At 40.3% G+C, this 20764-nt stretch overlaps 1 protein-coding gene across 6 annotated transcripts in view; it reads right to left on the minus strand.

Annotated features, from left to right (window-relative positions):
* The window catches only part of LOC111865189 (tudor domain-containing protein 5), a 54741-nt gene extending 46988 nt beyond the window's left edge, over positions 1-7753 (minus strand). For 3 of the 6 annotated variants that reach the window (XM_033751726.1, XM_033751724.1, XM_033751725.1), the window contains exon 1: positions 323-358. In XM_033751726.1, the coding sequence (XP_033607617.1) occupies positions 323-327 (5 nt within the window). In that variant the 5' untranslated portion in view covers positions 328-358. Of the gene's footprint in view, positions 1-322; positions 359-1219; positions 1363-7308 lie in introns of those variants that run through there. The other 3 variants (XM_023853015.2, XM_023853014.2, XM_023853016.2) reach the window with 2 other exon arrangements.
* Positions 7754-20764: the final 13011 nt, after the last annotated feature.

A 20764-nucleotide genomic window follows, 5' to 3' on the forward strand; every position in this document is an offset into this window, starting at 1 on the left:
AGTGCCAAATATGACAGGATTCTAACGGAAAATAAACTTTGTGAAAATAAAAAAAAGGCAAAGGTGTCCTTGTGCTTAATTAGTTAAGCACCATGCCATGATGGTACATAGGTAAGTCAATAAGTAAGTTACAAATGGACACAGAACTTAAACAAATATGAATACTGATTTGAAAAGTGCTTTTAATTCTCAACATAATCTCCCTGTTCACTGAGGCACTTGTCCCATCATTTCACAAGCCTGTGAAAACCAGCAGCATAAAGTTCTTTGGGCTGCTATCAGAACCAAGCGGTGAGTGGGATCACGAAGGTATACTGCTCACCGCATTCCAGCCTCAAGGACAAATCATAAATGCCAACTCCTACTGTAACATCCTCAGGAAACTTCATAAGGCCATTCAATGGAAGTGACCAGGACTCCTCACGAAAGGCGTGTTGCTCTTGCATGACGACACGCGTCCCCATACTGCCAACAAGACAAACAAGATGCTACGAAACTTCAAGTGGGAAGTCCTTGACAGTTTGCAAAACTACGTGTGTCATCAGTGAGATTATCTTCAATCCAGAGAGGCGTGTTATATTCATCCATTATGGTTTATAATAATCTTCCTCAAAATATACAAAGGTTGAGTGATAATGTGAAGATTTTTAAACGCACACTGAAAAGTTTCCTCACAACAAATGCTTTTTATTCAATAGATGAATATATTTCTGCTAAGACTGTATAACATTTAATAATTATATTCCTTGTAATTTTGTTTATGAATGACAATGTAAATTAAGGTTATTTGGTGCTTTTGGTTGTGTGTGGTTGTTTGCTGTTGACACAATTGTATTTCTGCAATCAAGTCTTATTTTGACGAGTTAAATATCCGGTCCAATTCGGACAACAGATCAGTGAATTTATGAGTTATGTATGCATGTATCCTTCGTATAGCCCTGACCTTGCTCCAAGCAACTACCATTTGTTTGGCCCTCTTAAACAACATCTTTCGGCTGAACATTTTCCTGACGATGAAGCTGTAGAAAGGGAAGTCACCGCCTGGTTCCAACAGCTGCCCAAAGAATTTTATGCTGTTGGTTTTTCGGGGGCTTGTGAAAGGATGGGACAAGTGCCTCAATGTACAGGGAGATTATGTTGAGAAACAAAAGCATTTTTCAAATCAGTACTCTTATTTATTTAAATTCTATATCAATTTGTAACTTGCTTGTTGACTTACCCTCATATGTGGGGAGTCGAGGTATAGCTCCACTATTCTTGACCTTGGCACCACATGTAGGTGAGTGTGCAGCTTCATGTCCCCGCTGCTTTACCTCCAGAGAAACATCCCCTGGTACCCACTGCATAGGACACTTGGTGGGCCCCAGAGCCAGTCTGGATGCTGCACAATACAGAAAAATCAACTGCCCTTGCCAGGAATCAAACCCCTGTTGTCCAACCCATCATTATACTAAGTGAGCTAACCTGGCTCCAAAGGGCCTTCTTTTTCAAGTAAACACAAACTGAAACATTCACATCACTGGAACATTGTAATTACATGACTCACATATAGAAAGGTAGTCACCACATAGTGATCAAATTCTGGCAGAATTCATTCAAACAGGAGGTGAAACATTATGGTCTGGGATCCATAAACTCATTAATTCTATTTGGAGTAATGAAGAATTGCCTGATCAGTGGAAGGAGTCTATTATTGTTTTAATTTATGAGGGTGATGAAATGGACTGTAGCAGTTTTCAAGGGATATCACTGTTATCATCTTCATACAAAATTTTATCCAACATCCTTCTCTCAAGGTTAAGTCCATAAAGTAAAAAAGCAAGTAAAGCTATCCCTGTACCAGGCCGTGAAGGCCCATAGGGTTGTGAGATGTTGAGGGTCCTACATTATCTAGACAATCGGCTCAAAGATGGCAGTAAGGTTGTCAGCCTCACGCGCCAGCCACGCTTTACTCCCCAGGAAAATTATTTAATGAATTCCTGGTACTCATTTCTGTTAGAGGCTGAGTAAACCCCAGGGCCTAGTGTGGCTGGAAGGATTAGGTCAACTGAAAAAAAAATCCAATGACCTCATCGGGACTTGAACCCGCGACCTTCTGGCTTATTGGGGATCATCAGTGCTGGATTTCACAAAACAGATCAACTACTGACCAGATTTTTTACATTCCTCAGATACTAGAGAAAAAATGTAAATACAAGACAATGAGACTTCATGAAAGCCTATGATTCAGTTGGGAGGGAAATACTGTACAAAATTCTCATAGAGCTTGAAAGCTGATTAAAATGTGTTTAAATGAAAACTACAGTAACGTCTGTATAGGTAAACATTTGTCGGATATGTTTTCTATCCTCAAATTGTCTGAAACAAGGAGATGCTTTATTGCCATTGTTTTCAACTTTGCTTTAGAATATACCGTTACGAAAGTCCTGAAAAACCAGGTTGGACTGAAATTCAATGGGACACATCAGCTGCTGATCTACACTGATGATGTGAATCTACTGGGAAATAACATAGATACAATAAAGAAAAACCAATAAACTTTAACTGTTGCCAGTAAGGAGGTTGATCTAGAGGTAAACACAGTACATGTTGCTGTCTCATCACTAAGGAAGCAGGGCAAAACCGTGACATAAAGATGGCTTACGGATCCTTTGAAAAAGTGGCAGAGTTCAAATATTTCAGAACGGCAGTAACATATCAGAATTTGATTCAGGAGGAAATTAAGAGGAGATTGAACCATTTCAGTTCAGAACCTTTCGTCTTCTCTTCTGCTGTCTAAAAACACAAAAATCAGAATATATGAAAGTATAATTTTGCTTATGGTCCTGTATGGGTGTGAAACTTGAGCTCTGACATTAAGGGAGGAACGCAGACTGAGGGTGTTTGAGGACAGAGTGCTGAGGAGAATACTTGGATCAAAGAGGGAAGAAGTGATAAGAGGCTGGAGAAAACTTCATAACTTGTACTCTTCACCAAGTATAATTAAAATGATCAAGTCAAGGAGGGAGAGAAGGGCTGGGCATGTAGTACAAATGTGGGATAAGAGGAATGCACATAGAATATTGGTTGGAAAGAAAGAAAGAGACCATGGTGAAGACCTAGAGGTAGGTGGGTGGATAATATTAAAATGGATCATACAGATAGTATGATATGGTATGGACTGGGCTGATCTGGCTTATTACAGGGACTAGTGAAGGGCTCTTGTGAACATGTTCAGCCTTCATCATCATCATCATCATCATCATCATCATCATCACTGGCACGACAGCCCTTTGTGAGCCCTGGCCTTCCTAAGGATTGCTTACCCTTCTCCATTTGATGTTACATTCCTCCAGTTCTTTACACCCAAAATTCTTATGTCCTGCCACACACATTCTTCCCATCTTAACCTTGGTCTTCCCACTCTCCTATTTCCTTCTGGTTTAGTATTAAGCATTTTCTTGATGGTTCTATTCTCGCTGGCACGCATTATGTGTCCAGCCCATTCAAGCCTTTTCACCTTTATAAATCCAATAATGTCTGGTTCATTAAATAGTTTGTATAGCTCATGGTTATACCTCTTCCTCCATATTCCATTTTCTTCCACTGGTCCAAAGATATATCTCAGGATCCTGCTTTCAAATATACTTAACAGTCTTTCATCCGATCTTGACAGTGGCCAGGCTCAGAGGCATAAGATAGCAATGATCTTATAAGTACTTTATACATCATAGTTTTGGTCTTCTGGGTATTACTTGGGATTTCAGGTGTGTCCTAAAGCCATGGAGACATTTATTTGCTGCAAGTACACTCTTTTTTAGTTCATCACTGATATCATTTTTACAGTTAACTTCTGATCCAAGGTAAGTGAAACTACATACAACCTCAAATTTATATGAGCCACTTTCAATATATGTAGGTCCATTAGCACAGTCTTTCTTGGTTACCGGCATGTACTTTGTTTTATTTTGGTTAATTTGTAGATTCATCTTTTTTGCTGCTCTTTCCAAATTAAGAAAAGCTTCTTTCATAGATTTTTGTGTTCTACCAATTATATCAATATCATCTGCAAATGCCAAAATTTGAACTGACTTGTAGAATATAGTTCCCCTTGTGTTGATGCCTGCATCTCTAACTACCTTCTCTAATGATATATTGAACAAAAGGCAGGCTAGGGAATCTCCTTGTCGAACTCCATTTCTAGTTATTATAGGGCTGGACAACATATTCTGAATCTTAATTTGGCAATGGGTCTTTCTCATAGCGGCTCTGACTAAGGCGATTAACTTCCGTGGAATGTGCATCTCTTCCATTGCCAGAAAAAGACTATCTCTATCTATGGAGTCATAGGCTGATCGGAAGTCAATTTGGAATTCATTACACTTTTCAAGGACCTGGCAAATAGTGAAAATCTGGTCGTTAGTTTATCTTCCTTGACGAAAGCCACATGGGTAATCACCAATTATGCCTTCCACATAGGGAGAGAGTCTGTTAAATAGAATGTTGGAAAATATTTTATATGCTATGCACAACAGACTAATTCCTCTATAATTAGAGCATACCATGACATCGCCTTTCTTATGGATACGGCATACAATACTTAGGTTCCATTCCTCTGGGATTATTTCAGTTATCCATATCTTAACTATTAGCTGATGTAAGTACTTAGCATATTCTAGGCCTGCAAATTCACTTATTCTGCTGTGATGAGATCCATTCCTGGAGCTTTATTATTTTTCAATTTTTTGATAGCTTGTTCTACTTCTTTTATGGTTGGCGCTGGCTCTTCAGCCTCAAAATTTCCTTGATTCCGGTCTATGGTCATACCTTCCACTTGTTCAGAGGCGTTACTATTTAATAATTCCTCAAAATATTGCGCCCATCTTTCCAGTATTGCTTCATCACTACTAAATATTGTGCCTTCTTTATCTCTACATAAGGCTGTTCTAGGTTGAAAGTCCTTTTGACTCTTGTTTAGTTTTTGATAAAACACTCTAATTTCGTTTGAACTTCTTAAATGCTCCAGTTCAATCAGTTCTTGTTTATCATATTCCCTTTTCTTCTTTTTATGCAATCTTTTTTCTTTTCTTCTCGCTTCACGGTATTCTTCCATGGCCCCTCGAGTATGGTTCCTTTACTGCATTCTCTTACACGCCTGTTTTTTTTTTATTTGTCACTTGCTCACACTCTCCATCAAACCAATTCTTATACTTTATCCTTTCCATTCTTCCTAAGACTGCACCAGCAGCATTTATAATAACATCTCTGAGGCCCCTCCAAGCTTCACTGACATCCTCACTATCAGAGAGACCTGCCAGGCATTCACCAATTAATCCAGTATATCTGGTTGCAACTCCTTGTTCCACCAATTTTCCACAATTCAATTTCTTAGCCTGGGATCCATGTATCTTCCTTGCATTAGATATTCGACTTCTAATCTTTGATATTATTAAGTAATGAGCAGAGTCAATGTTGGCTCCCCTGTAGCTCCTGACATCCATCAAATCTGAACAATGCCTTACATCTATTAGCATGTGATCAATTTGATTAAACACATTTCCATCAGGGGATTTCCAGGTTCGTTTATGTATACTATTGTACTACCTATTACCATGTTTCTTGAGGACGCAAAATTTATTAATCTCATCCCATTATCATTTGACTTGTTATGTAGGCTATGTTTTCCAACAACTGATCTATATACATCCTCATTCCCCACTTTGGCATTCATGTCGCCTATGATTATTTTACAATCCCTTTATGGACATTCACCATATATTTCATCCAATTCATCATAAAAGGAGTCTTTCTCCTCATCACTTTTATCTTCAGTTGGGGCAAGTGCACAAATAAGGCTATAGTTAAAAAACTTTCCCTTAATTTGTTGCCTACATGTTCTGTGAGATTATAAATAAGATGCTTCCTTTTTTTATTAACAATAAAACCTGTTCCAAACATGTGACTTTTCTTCTGACAGCTATAGAATACAACATGATCCCTCTTTTCCATGACTCCTTTACCCAACCACCTCAGTTCTTGTATAGCAGTGATATCTAGTTTATAGCTATCTAGTTGTTCAAGTAGCATTTTTAGTGATCTGGCTCTGTAGAAAGATAGTACATTCAAGATCCAATTCTCAAATCCTTTAAACATTTTCCAGGTCGTCTTGAATAGGTTCGTCTGGCTACTCTTTCCTCGGATTTCTGAACAATTTAGTTTTTACAGTGTGAGGTCGTTAGCCTCACGCCCAACCCCCAACCTGGAGGACTAGGGTTGCCAGACTCTGTCTGACTCCTACCCCTTGACCTGTCCGTCATGGGTGGCTCTACCAGTAGCTATGCTACCGCCGGCATAGCTCTCAGGGTCTCAGGAGCTCTCAAACCCCACCACCACGATAAGGTGGAGATACCACTGGTAGGTGTTCAGCCTTCAGGTTCATAAAATGTTGGGAAATTCTTGAGTAACTGTATAACTGGTGACTTCTCAGAAGGGTTCAGCGCCATGAAGTTAGTTCAGTAGATAGACAGAAAAGCAGACAGCAAATAAACAGACAGAAAAGCAGAGACAGACATACAGACTGACAAAAAGATAGCTGGACAGACAAATAGATAAATGGACAGACAGACAGATGGACTGACATATCAACAGAGACACAATGACACAGACACATTCCACAGATCCTAGATAGGACAAGTCAGAGTATAACATCATATTCAGAAAATACTAACAAATGCAATTTAATTACACAACATTTCCCAAGAACAAAATGATAGTAGGACGGATGGTGAACAATGGACTGGAAATGATCTGGAAATACCATTTGTTGCCTAACTGAGGTATTATCATCCTGGTGATTTGCCTGGAGGGACATGAAAAATATCAGTCCTGCCTGAGATTCAAATCAAGCATCTCCTGCATGCATTACCACTACACCAGACGCCCTGGTGGTTGTCACAGAGTTGTTGATGGTGTTTAATTATTAAAATAACAAATATTAAGATTTGGTGCGTACAATAATGAAAAATTGCAAAATATAAATGAAACAATAATTTATAATTACAAAAGGAGCCGCAACAGCTCAGTCAGTACAGCGTCGGGTTACGGACTAGACACGTGGAGTGCAATTCCCAGCAGGAGCAAACGATTATTCTCTTCTCTACAGCCTCCAGACCTCCTATTCAATTGGTACCGTGGGCTATTTCCCCGGGGGTAAAGAGGCTGGAGCGTGAAGATGACCACATACCACCATCTAGTACCAAGGTCAAGAATGGTGAAGCTATACATCCACTACCCCATACATCTTTATGACGTATTTACATTGTAACTAACCTTAACTACAAATACATCACTGCATATCGGACAAAGTTTCAGCTGAAGCCATTGTCACACATATTTTCAGAACGATTTCAATTACATAAAGAAACCATTTTCACTACTTCCCGATGGTAAACAGTTTTAAATATTCCAAATTTCGCTTTCTATCTTCACGCACAACAAAATATTCAAAAGCATAATATCAACATCCATTCAACACATGCGCAAACGCAATTCCTTTTTGGTAACCACGGAGTTGGCAGTCTGACGATCTCTGGTTGATTTCTCGCCAGGAATTTCCGAAGTTGATATAAACAGACGTCTTCAGACAGCAAGAGAAAATACAGGTGGCAATGAGCCTTTATGAGAGTGAAGGTATAGCAGTAACGCTTGTATTTACAGTTATTTCTTTCACAATAAAAAGAGTCCTGTAGGGAATCTACTATTATTTAAATTACCGACTTCCCCNTTGAATGTCAAGTTTATAAGAATATGCTACAGTAGGCGGGATGGGCAGTGCCTAGGCCGTTTTTATATTTACTATAATTTTTTTCCACAATAAAAAAATCATCCAAGGTGGTTGCCAATTGCCTTTTTTTTAACTATGTAAATTAATTGTAAATTACACAAAAGATCTAGGCAATGCCCATCCGGCCGGTAGTGGGACGGAATGCACTAGCGCAATCTCTTGAGTACGGAATGAAAGGGATTGGATGCGACCACCACGCGAAGATACCGCTGGTGCATGTACTACGTCAGTCCGATAGACAGATGGCGCTAATGCATGCGCTTTTCTTTTTTATTAAAATACATGGCGTAGGTCATTTATATTTATTCTTTTCAATATAAAGAAAAATGGAGCTAATGCATGCTGCCATGTAAATATCTTATTAAAATAATGGCAATATGCATTACTGCCCTCTATTTATCGTAACGAGAATAATTTCTCCACATTGTACATTTATTGGCGACATCTATGAGCGAGTTTGTTACTTGTTGCTATATCTCTCTCTCTCTCTCACACACACACACACACACACACACACACACACACACTGTCATTATTCCAATTTATCAAAATAGATGTTGTACATCTCTTTGTTCAAATTTAAATTCTTACATAGCTGCCCGTAGATTATCTTGCACGATTTTGCACGAACTTGCACTTGGGCTCTGACGGCTCTGACTGCTTGCAATGATTAAACGAGGTTGGCTAAGGGCCCTGGGCTAAGGTACGTGTTTTCATGTAGGTTGGGAAATCTATTTCGCAGCAAGTCTGATTAAGAATGTCTTGTGGGTCTTGTGGGTCACGTGTAATTTGCGACTGTCAGCGTTGTATAGGGTTGTGTATGGGTGGTACATGTTTGCTTGATTTTAAGTTATTTAAGCTGCGAAATCTTTTGATAATTTATAAAATTTGTTAATTTCTGTTCTGCTGGTAGCCTATGAATTCTGTGAAATGATATTAAAATGTTGTGAAAGTTGAGTGTGTCGTCTACTTTTAAGACACGAAATTACACGTCATTTGAAGCCGGTAAATTAATTTTATTCCGTATACTGCTTCGAGCCGGGATAGGGTAGTCGGTATAGCGACTGGCTACAGGTTTTACGACCGAAGAAGGGTCGTAGTTCGAGACCCGGTAGGGCCAAGAATTTTCTCCACCGGCCCTGGGGTCCATGCAACCTCCTATCCATTGGTTATTGGGCACTCTTTCAACGGCGTTAAAGATGTCGGCGCGTGAAGCTAACCACTTGATTTCAGCTAGTGCCGAGGTCAAGAAAATGTGGATCTATACATCCACTNTGACTGGCTACAGGTTTTACGACCGAAGAAGGGTCTTAGTTCGAGACCCGGTAGGGCCAAGAATTTTCTCCACTGGCCCTGGGGTCCATGCAACCTCCTATCCATTGGTTATTGGGCACTCTTTCAACGGCGTTAAAGATGTCGGCGCGTGAAGCTAACCACTTGATTTCAGCTAGTGCCGAGGTCAAGAAAATGTGGATCTATACATCCACTTTCCCCAGTGCCATCATGGCGTAGTGCTTAGTTAAGCACAGTGACAGCTTTACCTTTCATAGGATACTGGTATACTGTTTAAAGCTGTGTTGTGATTGCTGCAGTGTGTAATGGGTACAGTTATGCTGTGCTGTAGGAGGTAGGAAGCAGAGGTCTGTTTGCTCTATTGTCATTTGGGTCCAAGAGTGTATGTTGTTGTCATCATCATCTTGTCATTTTTCTAGTAAATGTTAAGACCAGATAAGAAGGGTTTTGCAGAGAGATATACTCGTAATTCAGTACAATGGCAGAAATAATTTAAATGTGTAAGGTATCGCAGTAGTAATTCATGATTCACGCAACCAAACAGTTTAGCAAGGTCACTACTTATTCCAGCAACATGTATTTTGTTATGGGGGACATGTAAAATTTTGTTCAAGAACTTATACAGGCTTTATCCATTGAGAGAACTTTCACATTATTCTTCCATAAGCATATTGTCTGAGCTTGAGCAGTTGCTCTGTTGTACATATTTTGGCATATGTTAGTAAGAACCTTATGGAGAGAATATGAACTTGAATACATATTTTGGATTTATATTGATTGTGGCATCCTGACATGTAGAAGTTGTATAGTTACAAGAGCTTTGGTGCTGCTTACAGAAATGACAGCACATATCTTGTATCAATTTTCAGTATCTCAATACATATTTCAATGAATATTGTCACCTTTTGAATTGATGACCAGATTTATTGGGCTCTTTGTTACACACATACATTAGTATCTGCAGTCATGTCTTCACTGCCGTTGCTTGGTAGCAGCTTCCAACAACAGACGTTCCCCTCCCTCTGAGTTCCGAATTGTCCCGAACCTCAGCTACAAGCTTCTTACAGCAATAGCTCACAATGACTGAACCCGAGCAATCCTCTAACTAACTCACTCACCAACCAGTCCCGTCCAGTAGATTTCTGGTGGCCCTTGCCAACACAGTTGTTCTTGGTTTCGGGACCCATGACCATGTTTTTGTTCTTTACTTTTATGTGTTTTGAAATGGGACCTCCTCTTCGATGAAAGGAAGGGTCTTTCCACTACTGGTCACTCGCTTTTTGGTAAGGAGTTATTCTGCTGACTCTCACTCACTCACTGAACCACCTAACTTGTCCTGCCTGTCTCAGCACGGACCATATAGAAAATAACATTCCTCTATTGCAATACAGTTGTTACCATGGAAACATGCTTGTTTGCCGAGCTGTTACGTAGCAATCGCTGTTGTATAGTTGCTTATTTCGTGGTCGTTGCCTAGAAAATGGTCTACAAGCCACAGTCATTTTTCTTGAGTTACTGCAGAGCTTCTAGAGAACCTCAAATTGGTGTGAGATGCTTTATGCCAAGTACTTGCATTCTCTTCTGAGAAATTAATGTTCTCTGGCCCCTCATCTGTCACATCCTATATATGTGTGTTATGTTAATGTTGTCTTTTCTTGTATGAGAGTGACAGACAGGGAATAATATCAGGAACCATCATTAGTGTCGCATGCCCTACATCACATATACATTGAAGTGACTGGAAATTAACGTTGTGAGTAAGTTTAGCGTGTAAGTGGTGAACAAAAATTACGTGGTTGAATTCAAATATCTGTCATGTAAATATTCTTCATTCAAGCTTTCCCATCATGTGCTTTCCTATGTGATTATGAATATTAATCATTTCTGCCTGTAGTACACAGTGTAGTTTACATTTGTATAGTTTAAGATAACCCAGAACATTTAAGTCAGGTGTTCTGAACTGGCTCACATGAAGCCTGTACGGTTTTTAAAGGAACTGCTGAGAAAGTTTCTGCTTATAGAGAAAGAGTGTTACTGGCTTAACCCTCATTTTACCCTAAATGACGTAAGTTACTAAATTATTAGGCAAAAAATCAGAGGGGGAAATTATCGTTTGTTGTGTTAACGTTTTTTTTTTATTGGAGGGGGTGAGAAGTATGCAAATGGAACGGTGACTGGCTTCTTTGTGAGGTGGGCTGTTGTTGTATGGTTCCACCGTCACGGTTACAGTGTTAGTACCTTATTGGTAAATGGCAGTTGCGAACTAATTTTGAACCAACTGCAATAAGTGCTGAGAACATTCGGACGTTTGTCGATGTAAATCGAAGTTTTGAAAGTTCATCCTGTAGTTTGAACAGCGAAGTAAAATGTGAGGCTTTCACGGCGGTGACTATGAAGAAAGCAGTTTTCTGGGATTTGGCACCGTGTATATGTAGTGTTAACCGACGTTTCGGAGGAACTTATCGCCTCCATCTTCAGGGTAGAAGAAAAAATATAAGAAATCTGCAAGCGAAGAGACCGTGAGAACCGGTAAAAGCAGACTGTGAAACGTCGGTTAACACCACATATACACGGTGCCAAATCCCAGAAGACTGCTTTCTTCTCAGCGAAGTAAAAGTTTCGCCATTTTTCCTCTTGTTATTTCTGTTTTCTTTGAAAATCTAAATATAACCTTCAGTATATGGCGACTTGTCTACATACGCCTACGCAAGTTCATATAAACGATGTGTACTGTGATTGCATTCACGTACTTTGTAAGATAACACTTTTCCATGCTATATTCAGTCAAAGAGGAGACCGATTTTTGTATGTGGTAATATGAAATTTTTGGTATCGGGAAACCTGTCTTTACGGGTCATTACATTTTTGAGATGATAGCGCAGTTGCTGTTGGCTATGGCATCAATGATATAGAAATCAGTCTTAGATGTCGTTCTTATGTTCACTTCAAGTCCCGATGAGGTCACTGGATTTTTTCAATTGACCTAACCCTTCCAGCCACACTATCTCCCTGGGGTCGACTCAGCCTCTAACAGAAATGAGTACCAGGAATTATTTAAATAGTTTTCCTGGGGAGTAAAGCGCGTCCGGTGCGTAAGGCTGACAACCTTACCGCCATCTTTGAGCCGATTGTCTGGATAATGTGGGACCCTCAATGTCTCACAACCCTATCGACCTTCACGGCCTTTTACAGGGCTAGCTTTACTTTTTCTTTACTAGTTGTGGGCACTTGTCTAAATTGCACATATGGCCGTGTGTGATACGGAATGAGAGGAGGAGGTGTGATTTTAATGACAAGCAGTAACATACCGTCACTCCATTCTTTATCGTGAAATACATAATAACAAGATTAATTTGGCCGCGCCGTAGCTCAAGCGGTTAGACGCTGGCTTCCCGATCCCGGGGCTGATCAAGTGGGATTTGTGGTGGACAAAGTGGCGTGGGGTGGGTTTTCTCCGAGTACTTCGGTTTCCCCTGCCAATCTTCATTCCACCAAATTCTCCATCATCATAATCACCCGGGGCAGGCTACAATAGGACAATCAGTGGCCGCCGTGCCGAGTAGACCCAGTTGGACTCCACCCCCCACTATGCGAATTTAAAAGAAATATTCATTTTAAAACAATGAAAATGATAATCAGACTGTAGGAGTTGAGGTTCCCACCGCAGTGTTTGTAAAGAGTTCAGTCTGCTGGCATGTAACGCCGTTGTGTCCGTTGAAAGTCAACAGACGTTTCTGAGAAATATGTCGCTTCCATCTTCAGAGTCGAAGAATAGGCCAAGCAGGTGGCAAGCTGGCTGGCCGAAACTTCTGATTATATAGGAAACAGGAGAAAAATGGAAGACAGCAAGTCAATTCCCTCGACCTGACCTATATTTGATGCTATGTCACTCTTGTCTAGAGGGGCTGTGGAATATCATCAATGACAATTTTAATGTCTGGCGTTCGAATAGATAATCGAACCTAGGATCTCTTGTATAACGTCGAGTGTGAGGATAACTGTGATTGATGAATTGAAATATGTGAAAGGAAGTGGTCTTGACCTATTTTGCTACCATCCTACTATTTGTCTGGAGATACTGACAAAGAAGAAAAGCAAACTTCGGAAATTCCACATCGTCGAGCTCAGAATCGAGTTTAGGATGATAACTACTAGCCAATCGCCGAAGTAGAGAGGCAACTTCTCTGACTCTTGCGCGAGATGGAAGCCTAAACGCGGTCAGCAGGCGCTCCCCGTTAAGGGCAACAGGATATGCTGTGATTCTGCCGTTGCTTGGCGCGCCATTCTCAGACGCAGTGTTAGCGTTTGGACCACTCTTACTTGCTTCCAATTTTAAAGAGTCATCTGAAAGGAAAACTATGATTTAAAAGGAGATAGTATATCTTTGTGGCTTTATATGCATTTGTGCAACACAGCCATGTCAGTTTTGCGAAAACTCGAGTACCTCTTGTTTAAAGTGTAATAGTATCACCGCGACGTTTATGGAAACCGCGTTGGGTGTACTGTTTTATGAATTTTAATGCAACGAAATATAAATAACGACTTTGAGTACATTAATAATTAAGAATCCCTATATTGGCCTTTTTCTGAAAGCAATAGACCCTTACGTGCAGTATTCAGAATGTGTTGGAACTAAGTCTATAATACGGCAAATAGATATTTCAGAAGAAAAAGTAGCTCATTTCGCGTTGTTCCAACCTAAATACTGAGGAAGTATTTACTCACTAACTTATTAAGTTATTTTAATTTTAAAGTTTCCACCCATATTATCAGCCAACGAAATTTAATTTGTTTATGCGAGAAATGCGCACTTCCAACATTTAAACTAAAGACGCATGCGTGAGAAATAAGGTGTCTTGGTCATTACTTATGGATCCTTTACTGTGCAGTTACTGTTGCGGCAGGCGCCTTAATCCTGTCATCACTCCTTTTGTTTTAAGAATAATAAAAATTTGCTGACGGCTTTCGTTTAAATATAAAGGTAGAGTTGTCCCTATACTTAATTAATCAAGCATCACACAATGAAGACGTGCCGTGTAATAGAGGTATAGCTCCATCATTCTTGACCTCTGCACTACCTGGAAGTAAGTGGTCAGCTTCACAAAGCGCCTGCTTTACCCCAGGGAAAGAGCCCCCAATACCTATTGGATAGGAGGCTGGGTGGGCCCCACAGCCGGTCTAGACGACGTGGAATGAAGAAAAATACCTTGCTCTTGCCGGGAATCGAATTCTGGCCGCCCAGCCCGTAGTCCGTCGCTATACTGACTGAACTAGAAAACGTTAGCTATATTTATAATATTTTCCAATGGAAATTAAATGACAAATTTAATAAGTCCTTTCAAATAATTTAATTACTCTAACGATAATGAGCGAAGTGGGGATTCGTTACGCTGACCACGCGACACCCTCTGTCCGCTAAAGTTGACAATAACTTAGCCGACAAGCGACGGTCGCTCGATCGGTATATTTCGCTTGCGGACTCAAGCCACGGAATCCAGTTCAGTTCATGATGAGCTAATAGTATTGTGAAACTTCTCGTTGTGTAACTTTATCCAATCCTTTGTTACCTGACTTCCCTTAGTTCCAGACCATTTTTATAAACGAATATTTCTGCATAACTTATCACTGAAAAATCTGAATAAAATGTAAAGTAAACCTCAGCTGATTTAATGTTTCGTATGATTGTTGCACGAAACTGCGTGACGACTAACAGGAAGGAAGGCGCAGCGGTTGGAGGTGTAGGCGTTAGTGCGAGTAGCCATTATATCAAAGCAATGTCTTCATTCTTCTCCTGGAATCTTACATCCCCCATTGTAACCGCTGACGAGTCAAAACCCTGTCTCTTCTGTGACGAGAATCTATTCCAGTGCAGAAGCTGGAACACATCTCAACATCAGTGCACCAGAACTGCGTTCCTTTCCTTCTCACAGTCGATAAAGAGCTGAGGGGTAGAAGGGGATGGGAACTTCCTCTGGGGTGACATTGCTACTATGAACAGACGTCTCGCCTCTGACAGTAGAGAAAGGGTTTGGCGAAGATGAAATGGGGTGCTCCAGTACCAATAGAAATGGATGCCTAACGGAGGTTCTGTAAGACAGACGGAATCTATGTTCTGTGACGTACTGAAAGGGTGTGATTGCAAGGAAAAGTAAAAGAGGAAAATGTGTTTAAGAGTCTCCCGAAAAGGTGTACATAGCACTGGGACAAATGAAAGCGGAACATCTGTACGCTAAGAACCTTACCGAATTTGCTGCTTGGGGATTAACGTTCCTGTTTCTCGTACGAAAGTGCTGCCTCCATTTTACAAGCTCGACGCTGCACTTTAATGGCTTAATGACTCTCAAATTTTCGATTTTACAACATACATGTGTCAACATTTCGATACACAACGACAAAAATTCAATAGTTGATAGCAGGCGACATCTGAACCGGGATAGCTCAGTCGGTATAACGACCGGCTACGGGCCGGACGGACAAGGATCGGAATTCGAATTTCGGTAAGGACAAAATTTTTCCCTTCTCCACGTCGTTCAGACCGGTTCTGGGGCTCACCCAGCCTCCTATACGATGGGTAGGGCGGGATCTTTCTCTAGGGTAAAGCGGTCTGGGCGTGAAGCTGACCATTGACCTCCAACTAATGCCGAAGATCAAACATTCTCGGATTTATATATCGATTGCCCTTATTGAACCGCAATGTTAATTACTGTTAAATACTGGACCTCGATCCAGTCGGGCACATTAAGTATCCAGAGTCCAGATTCATGAACCTGCTCTGTCTTATTTCTCCAGGGTAGATCCTTGAAATGCCTCACAGTGGCTAAGAAAATAACCCACATTTTAGCAGGAGAAGGATATATGCGTCTTGTTCCAGATGATAACATGAGAATGAACCTGATAACTGCGTCCGAATCACTGAGCGGCCTTTGTATTCCTCACACGCACTAAGCTTTGACTTTGTTAAGCAGTGTCTGCATTACGTTTGGCTGGTTTTGAACCTGGGCCTCATAAACGAAAGACAAGCACGTTAATCCTAAATAATCGGGTTTAAATATTTTACTCTTAAGATTGTTTACATAACTATAATCGCGTAATATTTTACTTGCATTTAGTCACATTAAGATGATTTATTATACGTCGAAATATCTTTTATAATGTTATTTGGACAATTTGACCGCCTATGTGGTCTAGTGGTCAGAGCTCCTGGCTACAGATCCAGAGGTCCGGGTTCGATTCCCGGCGATACCAGATTTTCTTAGAAGTAGTGGGTGTGGAACGGGGTCCACTCAGCCTCGTGAGGATAATTGAGGAGCTATTTCAATGAAATAGCGGCTCCGGTCTAGAAAATCGAAATTAACGGCCGTGGGGATGCATTGCGCTGACACGCGGTACCCTCTGTCCGCTAAATTTGACACTACCTTTCCCGACGAGCGGCGGTCGCTCGATCGGTATAGTGCGGACAAAAACCACGGAGTTTTCTTTTATATGGACTTTTTTAAATGGAAGATCGCGAATTTTTTTAGCGTGATTGCTGACTTGCCTGTTGTCTGGCCTGAGGAGGAGATACAATTAGGGACTATCCAGATAAGAATCCTATGAAAATCTATCCAGTAGACTAATCGTTAAACTTTTGAAGCCTGAAATCAGTTTCAGTGATATTCAGATACGGTACTATGTATTCACTACCTAGCTCACAGAGAACATACAGCGCCTCCATTACAAAGATCATCCTATCACTTCTGTTTAGGGAAATAATTGCAGTTTATTTTAAAAATCATAAGAAACACACAACTACAATCCGTCGCAAAAATACGCATTATTTTTTATACTTTAAAGCGCGTGGTACCTATAGTTACCACCGTGCTTTAAAGAGTGAAATAAGAATCATAAGTTCAAAGTTTCTTTATGAAGTTGCTATACTTTTAAATCCTATTCGAAAAAAAATATTCCTGAATAAAAACTGGCAAATAAAGCGTATTTAAATCGGATTTATATAATGTACGTATTTCTATAACTCAACGCATCAAACTCCATTGTTAGCGCGATACTGAAGATGGAGGATTTCCAATACCGATAAAATTATAAATGAATTATATTTCACATACGCTTTATTTTTATACAATCCGCCCTTCTGTATTCGGAGCGCAGCACCCCCCAAGCGGTGCTTCTCATCCTTTGAAATTTGAATTTTTATGGCCATCAAATTTATAATGGAAAAGAGTATATGTCATGTTCGCCGCCATGGCAGAAAAAGCAGCTTCGCTGAAGCGGTAATGCTTCTGACTTGTATTCTTGAAGTGCCCGTTTCGAACCTCATCGGTGACATCGACTATCCTGACAGATGACTTTCGCATTGTTACGTAGTCTCTTCAGGCATATGTTGGGATAGTAACTTCAATCAAGCATCTACAGCTTCCTTCCACATTCCTACCAATTTATCAGCCAATAGCATTAATGCTAATCACCATCAAGGACTTTTTAACACATTCCGTTATTTGTCTGGAGAGACAAGGATACCACAGAAATCATCCATAACAGCAGATATCCAAGTCAAGATGCGAAAGCGAGACCTCAATATTTTGAAGCAGGATTAATTTAACCAACTCTGGGGTAGAACAAGCCAAACACATTTTCGACACAGCTAATATGAATCAGACATTTAATTCAGGCCTGAGTCGTTTGTCGCCAACTTCCGTCATAACAATCATGCATCCCTAAGATCTGTCTCAGTATTATTTTATCAGCACTTCAATATTTCAATAGGTTTTCCTACAAAAATTCTGTAACAATTTCTTCTCATATCAATCCTAGCTATACGAGCTATCGTATGTCATTCCCATCACAACTTTTTTGTTTTCACTATCCTAACTATAGCAAATAGGCTTTATATCCTGAATTACCCACTTACTTTATCCTTTTTAGGCTCAAACATTTTCTTAGACACTTTGTTTTAAAATATTTATAACATACTATTTCAAAGATAATTTTAACAGTATCCTTTCATGTATCTCTAGATCCTTTGAGGATTTCTGGCTAAAATTATATTTGCATTTCTGATTTCTCCCCAGTGTGTCTCTCTTCCTTCTTTTAATAACGCTGATCATATTCAGTGAGGAGAACAAAAGTGAAGCTCCTCAGTATGTAATTTTCTCCATCCTCCTCTCTCACATTTCCCTTCTGTTGGCTTCAATTTTTTTTCCTATCTGATAATGTCAATTCACATTCTCCCCTCAGAGCATGCGTTCGAGTTTCACGCACGTGCACAACAGGTAAAATTACTATGACGTATTTAAATTTGTAGATCCTTCCGCAGAAGACGGAGGGGTTACTTCGCCTGAAATGAACAAGATTTTCCCAAATTAAGATTAATTACGCCGCGAGTGCAACTTAAACCTTATTGTACCGGGAATCAAACGGGTTGACAATAGTTACTGTAGTGTGTAATGACCCGGATCTTGTGACATGCGAGCAGGAATCCCTGACAACTTCCTAACTGCAGCATTATCCCCTGAAAACGTCACATGTGATCATCTCCTGACGTGACACTAATGCCATGGTTAGGATTTTCCCATTGAGATGTCAGTATCCATTTTGTTACTCCTTTTCTCTCCCGTTACATGTTCTCTACATTACGCTGTAAAACTTGAGGGTCTGGGGGAATTGAGTTCAAAAAGCAACGACTTAACTGACATTTAAATCAAATTATAATGTTGCTTTGTCAGTTCACGGCGGCTTCGATTTCCGATGAGGTTATTCGATTTTTTTTTCAATTGACTTAATTCTTCCTTTCTGGGGTCGACTCAGCTCTAATAGAAATGAGTACCACTAATCTTCCTGGGGGTAAAGGGCGCCCGGCGCGTAAGGCTAACAACCTCACCATCATCTGTGAGCCGATTGTCTAGAGAAAATATGGGAGCCTCGACGTCTCACAACCCTATGGGCCTCCACGGCCTGTTACAAGGACAGCTTTACCTTACCTCACCTTCTTTACCAGTTCATTTCTTTTCTTCTTTATTTTTACCTTGCACATGCATTCAATTTTTATTATCACTTTTTGCATGCTAATTCTGCAATTATGGTCATGCTTTTTGAGTTACAATGGAAAAAAAAGGAAGAGACATATGTTAAATTTGAAGAAAGCAGTCTTCTGGGATTTGGCGCCGTGTATATGTGGTGTTAACCGACGTTTTGGAGGAACGTATNAAATTTGTTCCTATTATTAAACAACGCGCATTGCAGCGGAGGTAAAGCCCGATTACCTGTGGGGAGAGGTCCCCTTAAACACATCGGATAGGAGACTGGTTGACACCCAGCCACGTTGCACCCGAAGAAAATCGAACCTCGTTTTTTGGTCATGAGGAACTCACTCCATGAATTACTAAGCTCATAAGAAGAAAGAAGAGAAGCCAATTTTGTATGGAGATAGATAATAAAGGTCAATACAAATTCTCTTAGATGTTTTTAATATACTAACAGCTGTAACATTGGGACAGTTCGAATTCTTTTTGTTGTGTAGAACAAATGAATTGCTTGAGGGAGCTAGCACAACAATGTACCGCTAAATACTATAATTATTAATTCATATTCCACGATAGCCCATCACATTGGCCATGTGGCCTGAAGCATGAAACATCTTCACCCGCTCGAACACTGGGATCTTGGGTTGGAATCCCACTCAAGGCATGCATATCTGTCTGCGTTTGTGTTGTCCTATATAGGTAGCGGCCTTGCGACGGGCTGATCCCCCGTCCAAGGAGTCCTACCGTCTGTCTTAGACTAAGAAACTGAAGTGAAACGAAGCGTTTCACGGATGACCTATGCTCCAAGTGGGAGCAATAGCAATGTAAGAAGAAAAAGAAAATTCCATGGTAGCTTCAAGATATTGTTTAAAGCATTTTAGTAAAATCTGTAACACATTCATACACAAAGGGCATGGAAGTTACTTCACGAAAAAACATATGTATGGTTAGAATTAGGCTTAGGCCGTCTTTATATAAGTGCAGTGCCCTGTATTCAGTAGCCTTAATGCAGGGTCTCTGACAGTGTACGCTTCCTCTTTCGTTATCCAGCCAGTGTTTCATGTCAGTCCATCACGTGGCCCGGACTGGCCAATCACCGACTTTCTCTCAGCCTTTTCCTTTTCCGGGTGATTGAAGATTCTCTTCCCGACCTGGGCCATCCGTCTCCATCAAGAAGAACCCTCTAGAAATCCAGCCTTTCTGCAGAATCCGCGCATTTTGAACACGTACAAAATACCCTATACTCTATGCCTATAGGTGAAATCATGAGGCCTCGTAGCAAGCTTACGCAGAAACTGAAATGGGGTCCATATAATCCCCTTTCCTTGTCACATTTACAAGATAAATGACATGTTGTCTTTAATATCTTTTTTGTTACTGTTTTCTTTTGTAGTTCTTTGACGTGTCTGGCTAAAGCACGAGAGATCTTTCCATCTCCACGTGGAATTTGTGGATACTGTACAGTTTGCCATTAGATGGACTTTGTGATGATTGATGACAGCTAAGATCCGGAAGTTGGTATTTCGTGCAGCCTTTGGATATCATGCAAATAAAGCATTAAAACCCGTTTCTGTTGGAATGTCCCGAAATCCATTGCATTGCTGTTAAAATTTATCCTTTGACGTGTATAGTG

The sequence above is a fragment of the Cryptotermes secundus genome, unplaced genomic scaffold (assembly GCF_002891405.2).
Source record: "Cryptotermes secundus unplaced genomic scaffold, Csec_1.0 scaffold238, whole genome shotgun sequence".
Classification (NCBI taxonomy): domain Eukaryota; kingdom Metazoa; phylum Arthropoda; class Insecta; order Blattodea; family Kalotermitidae; genus Cryptotermes; species Cryptotermes secundus.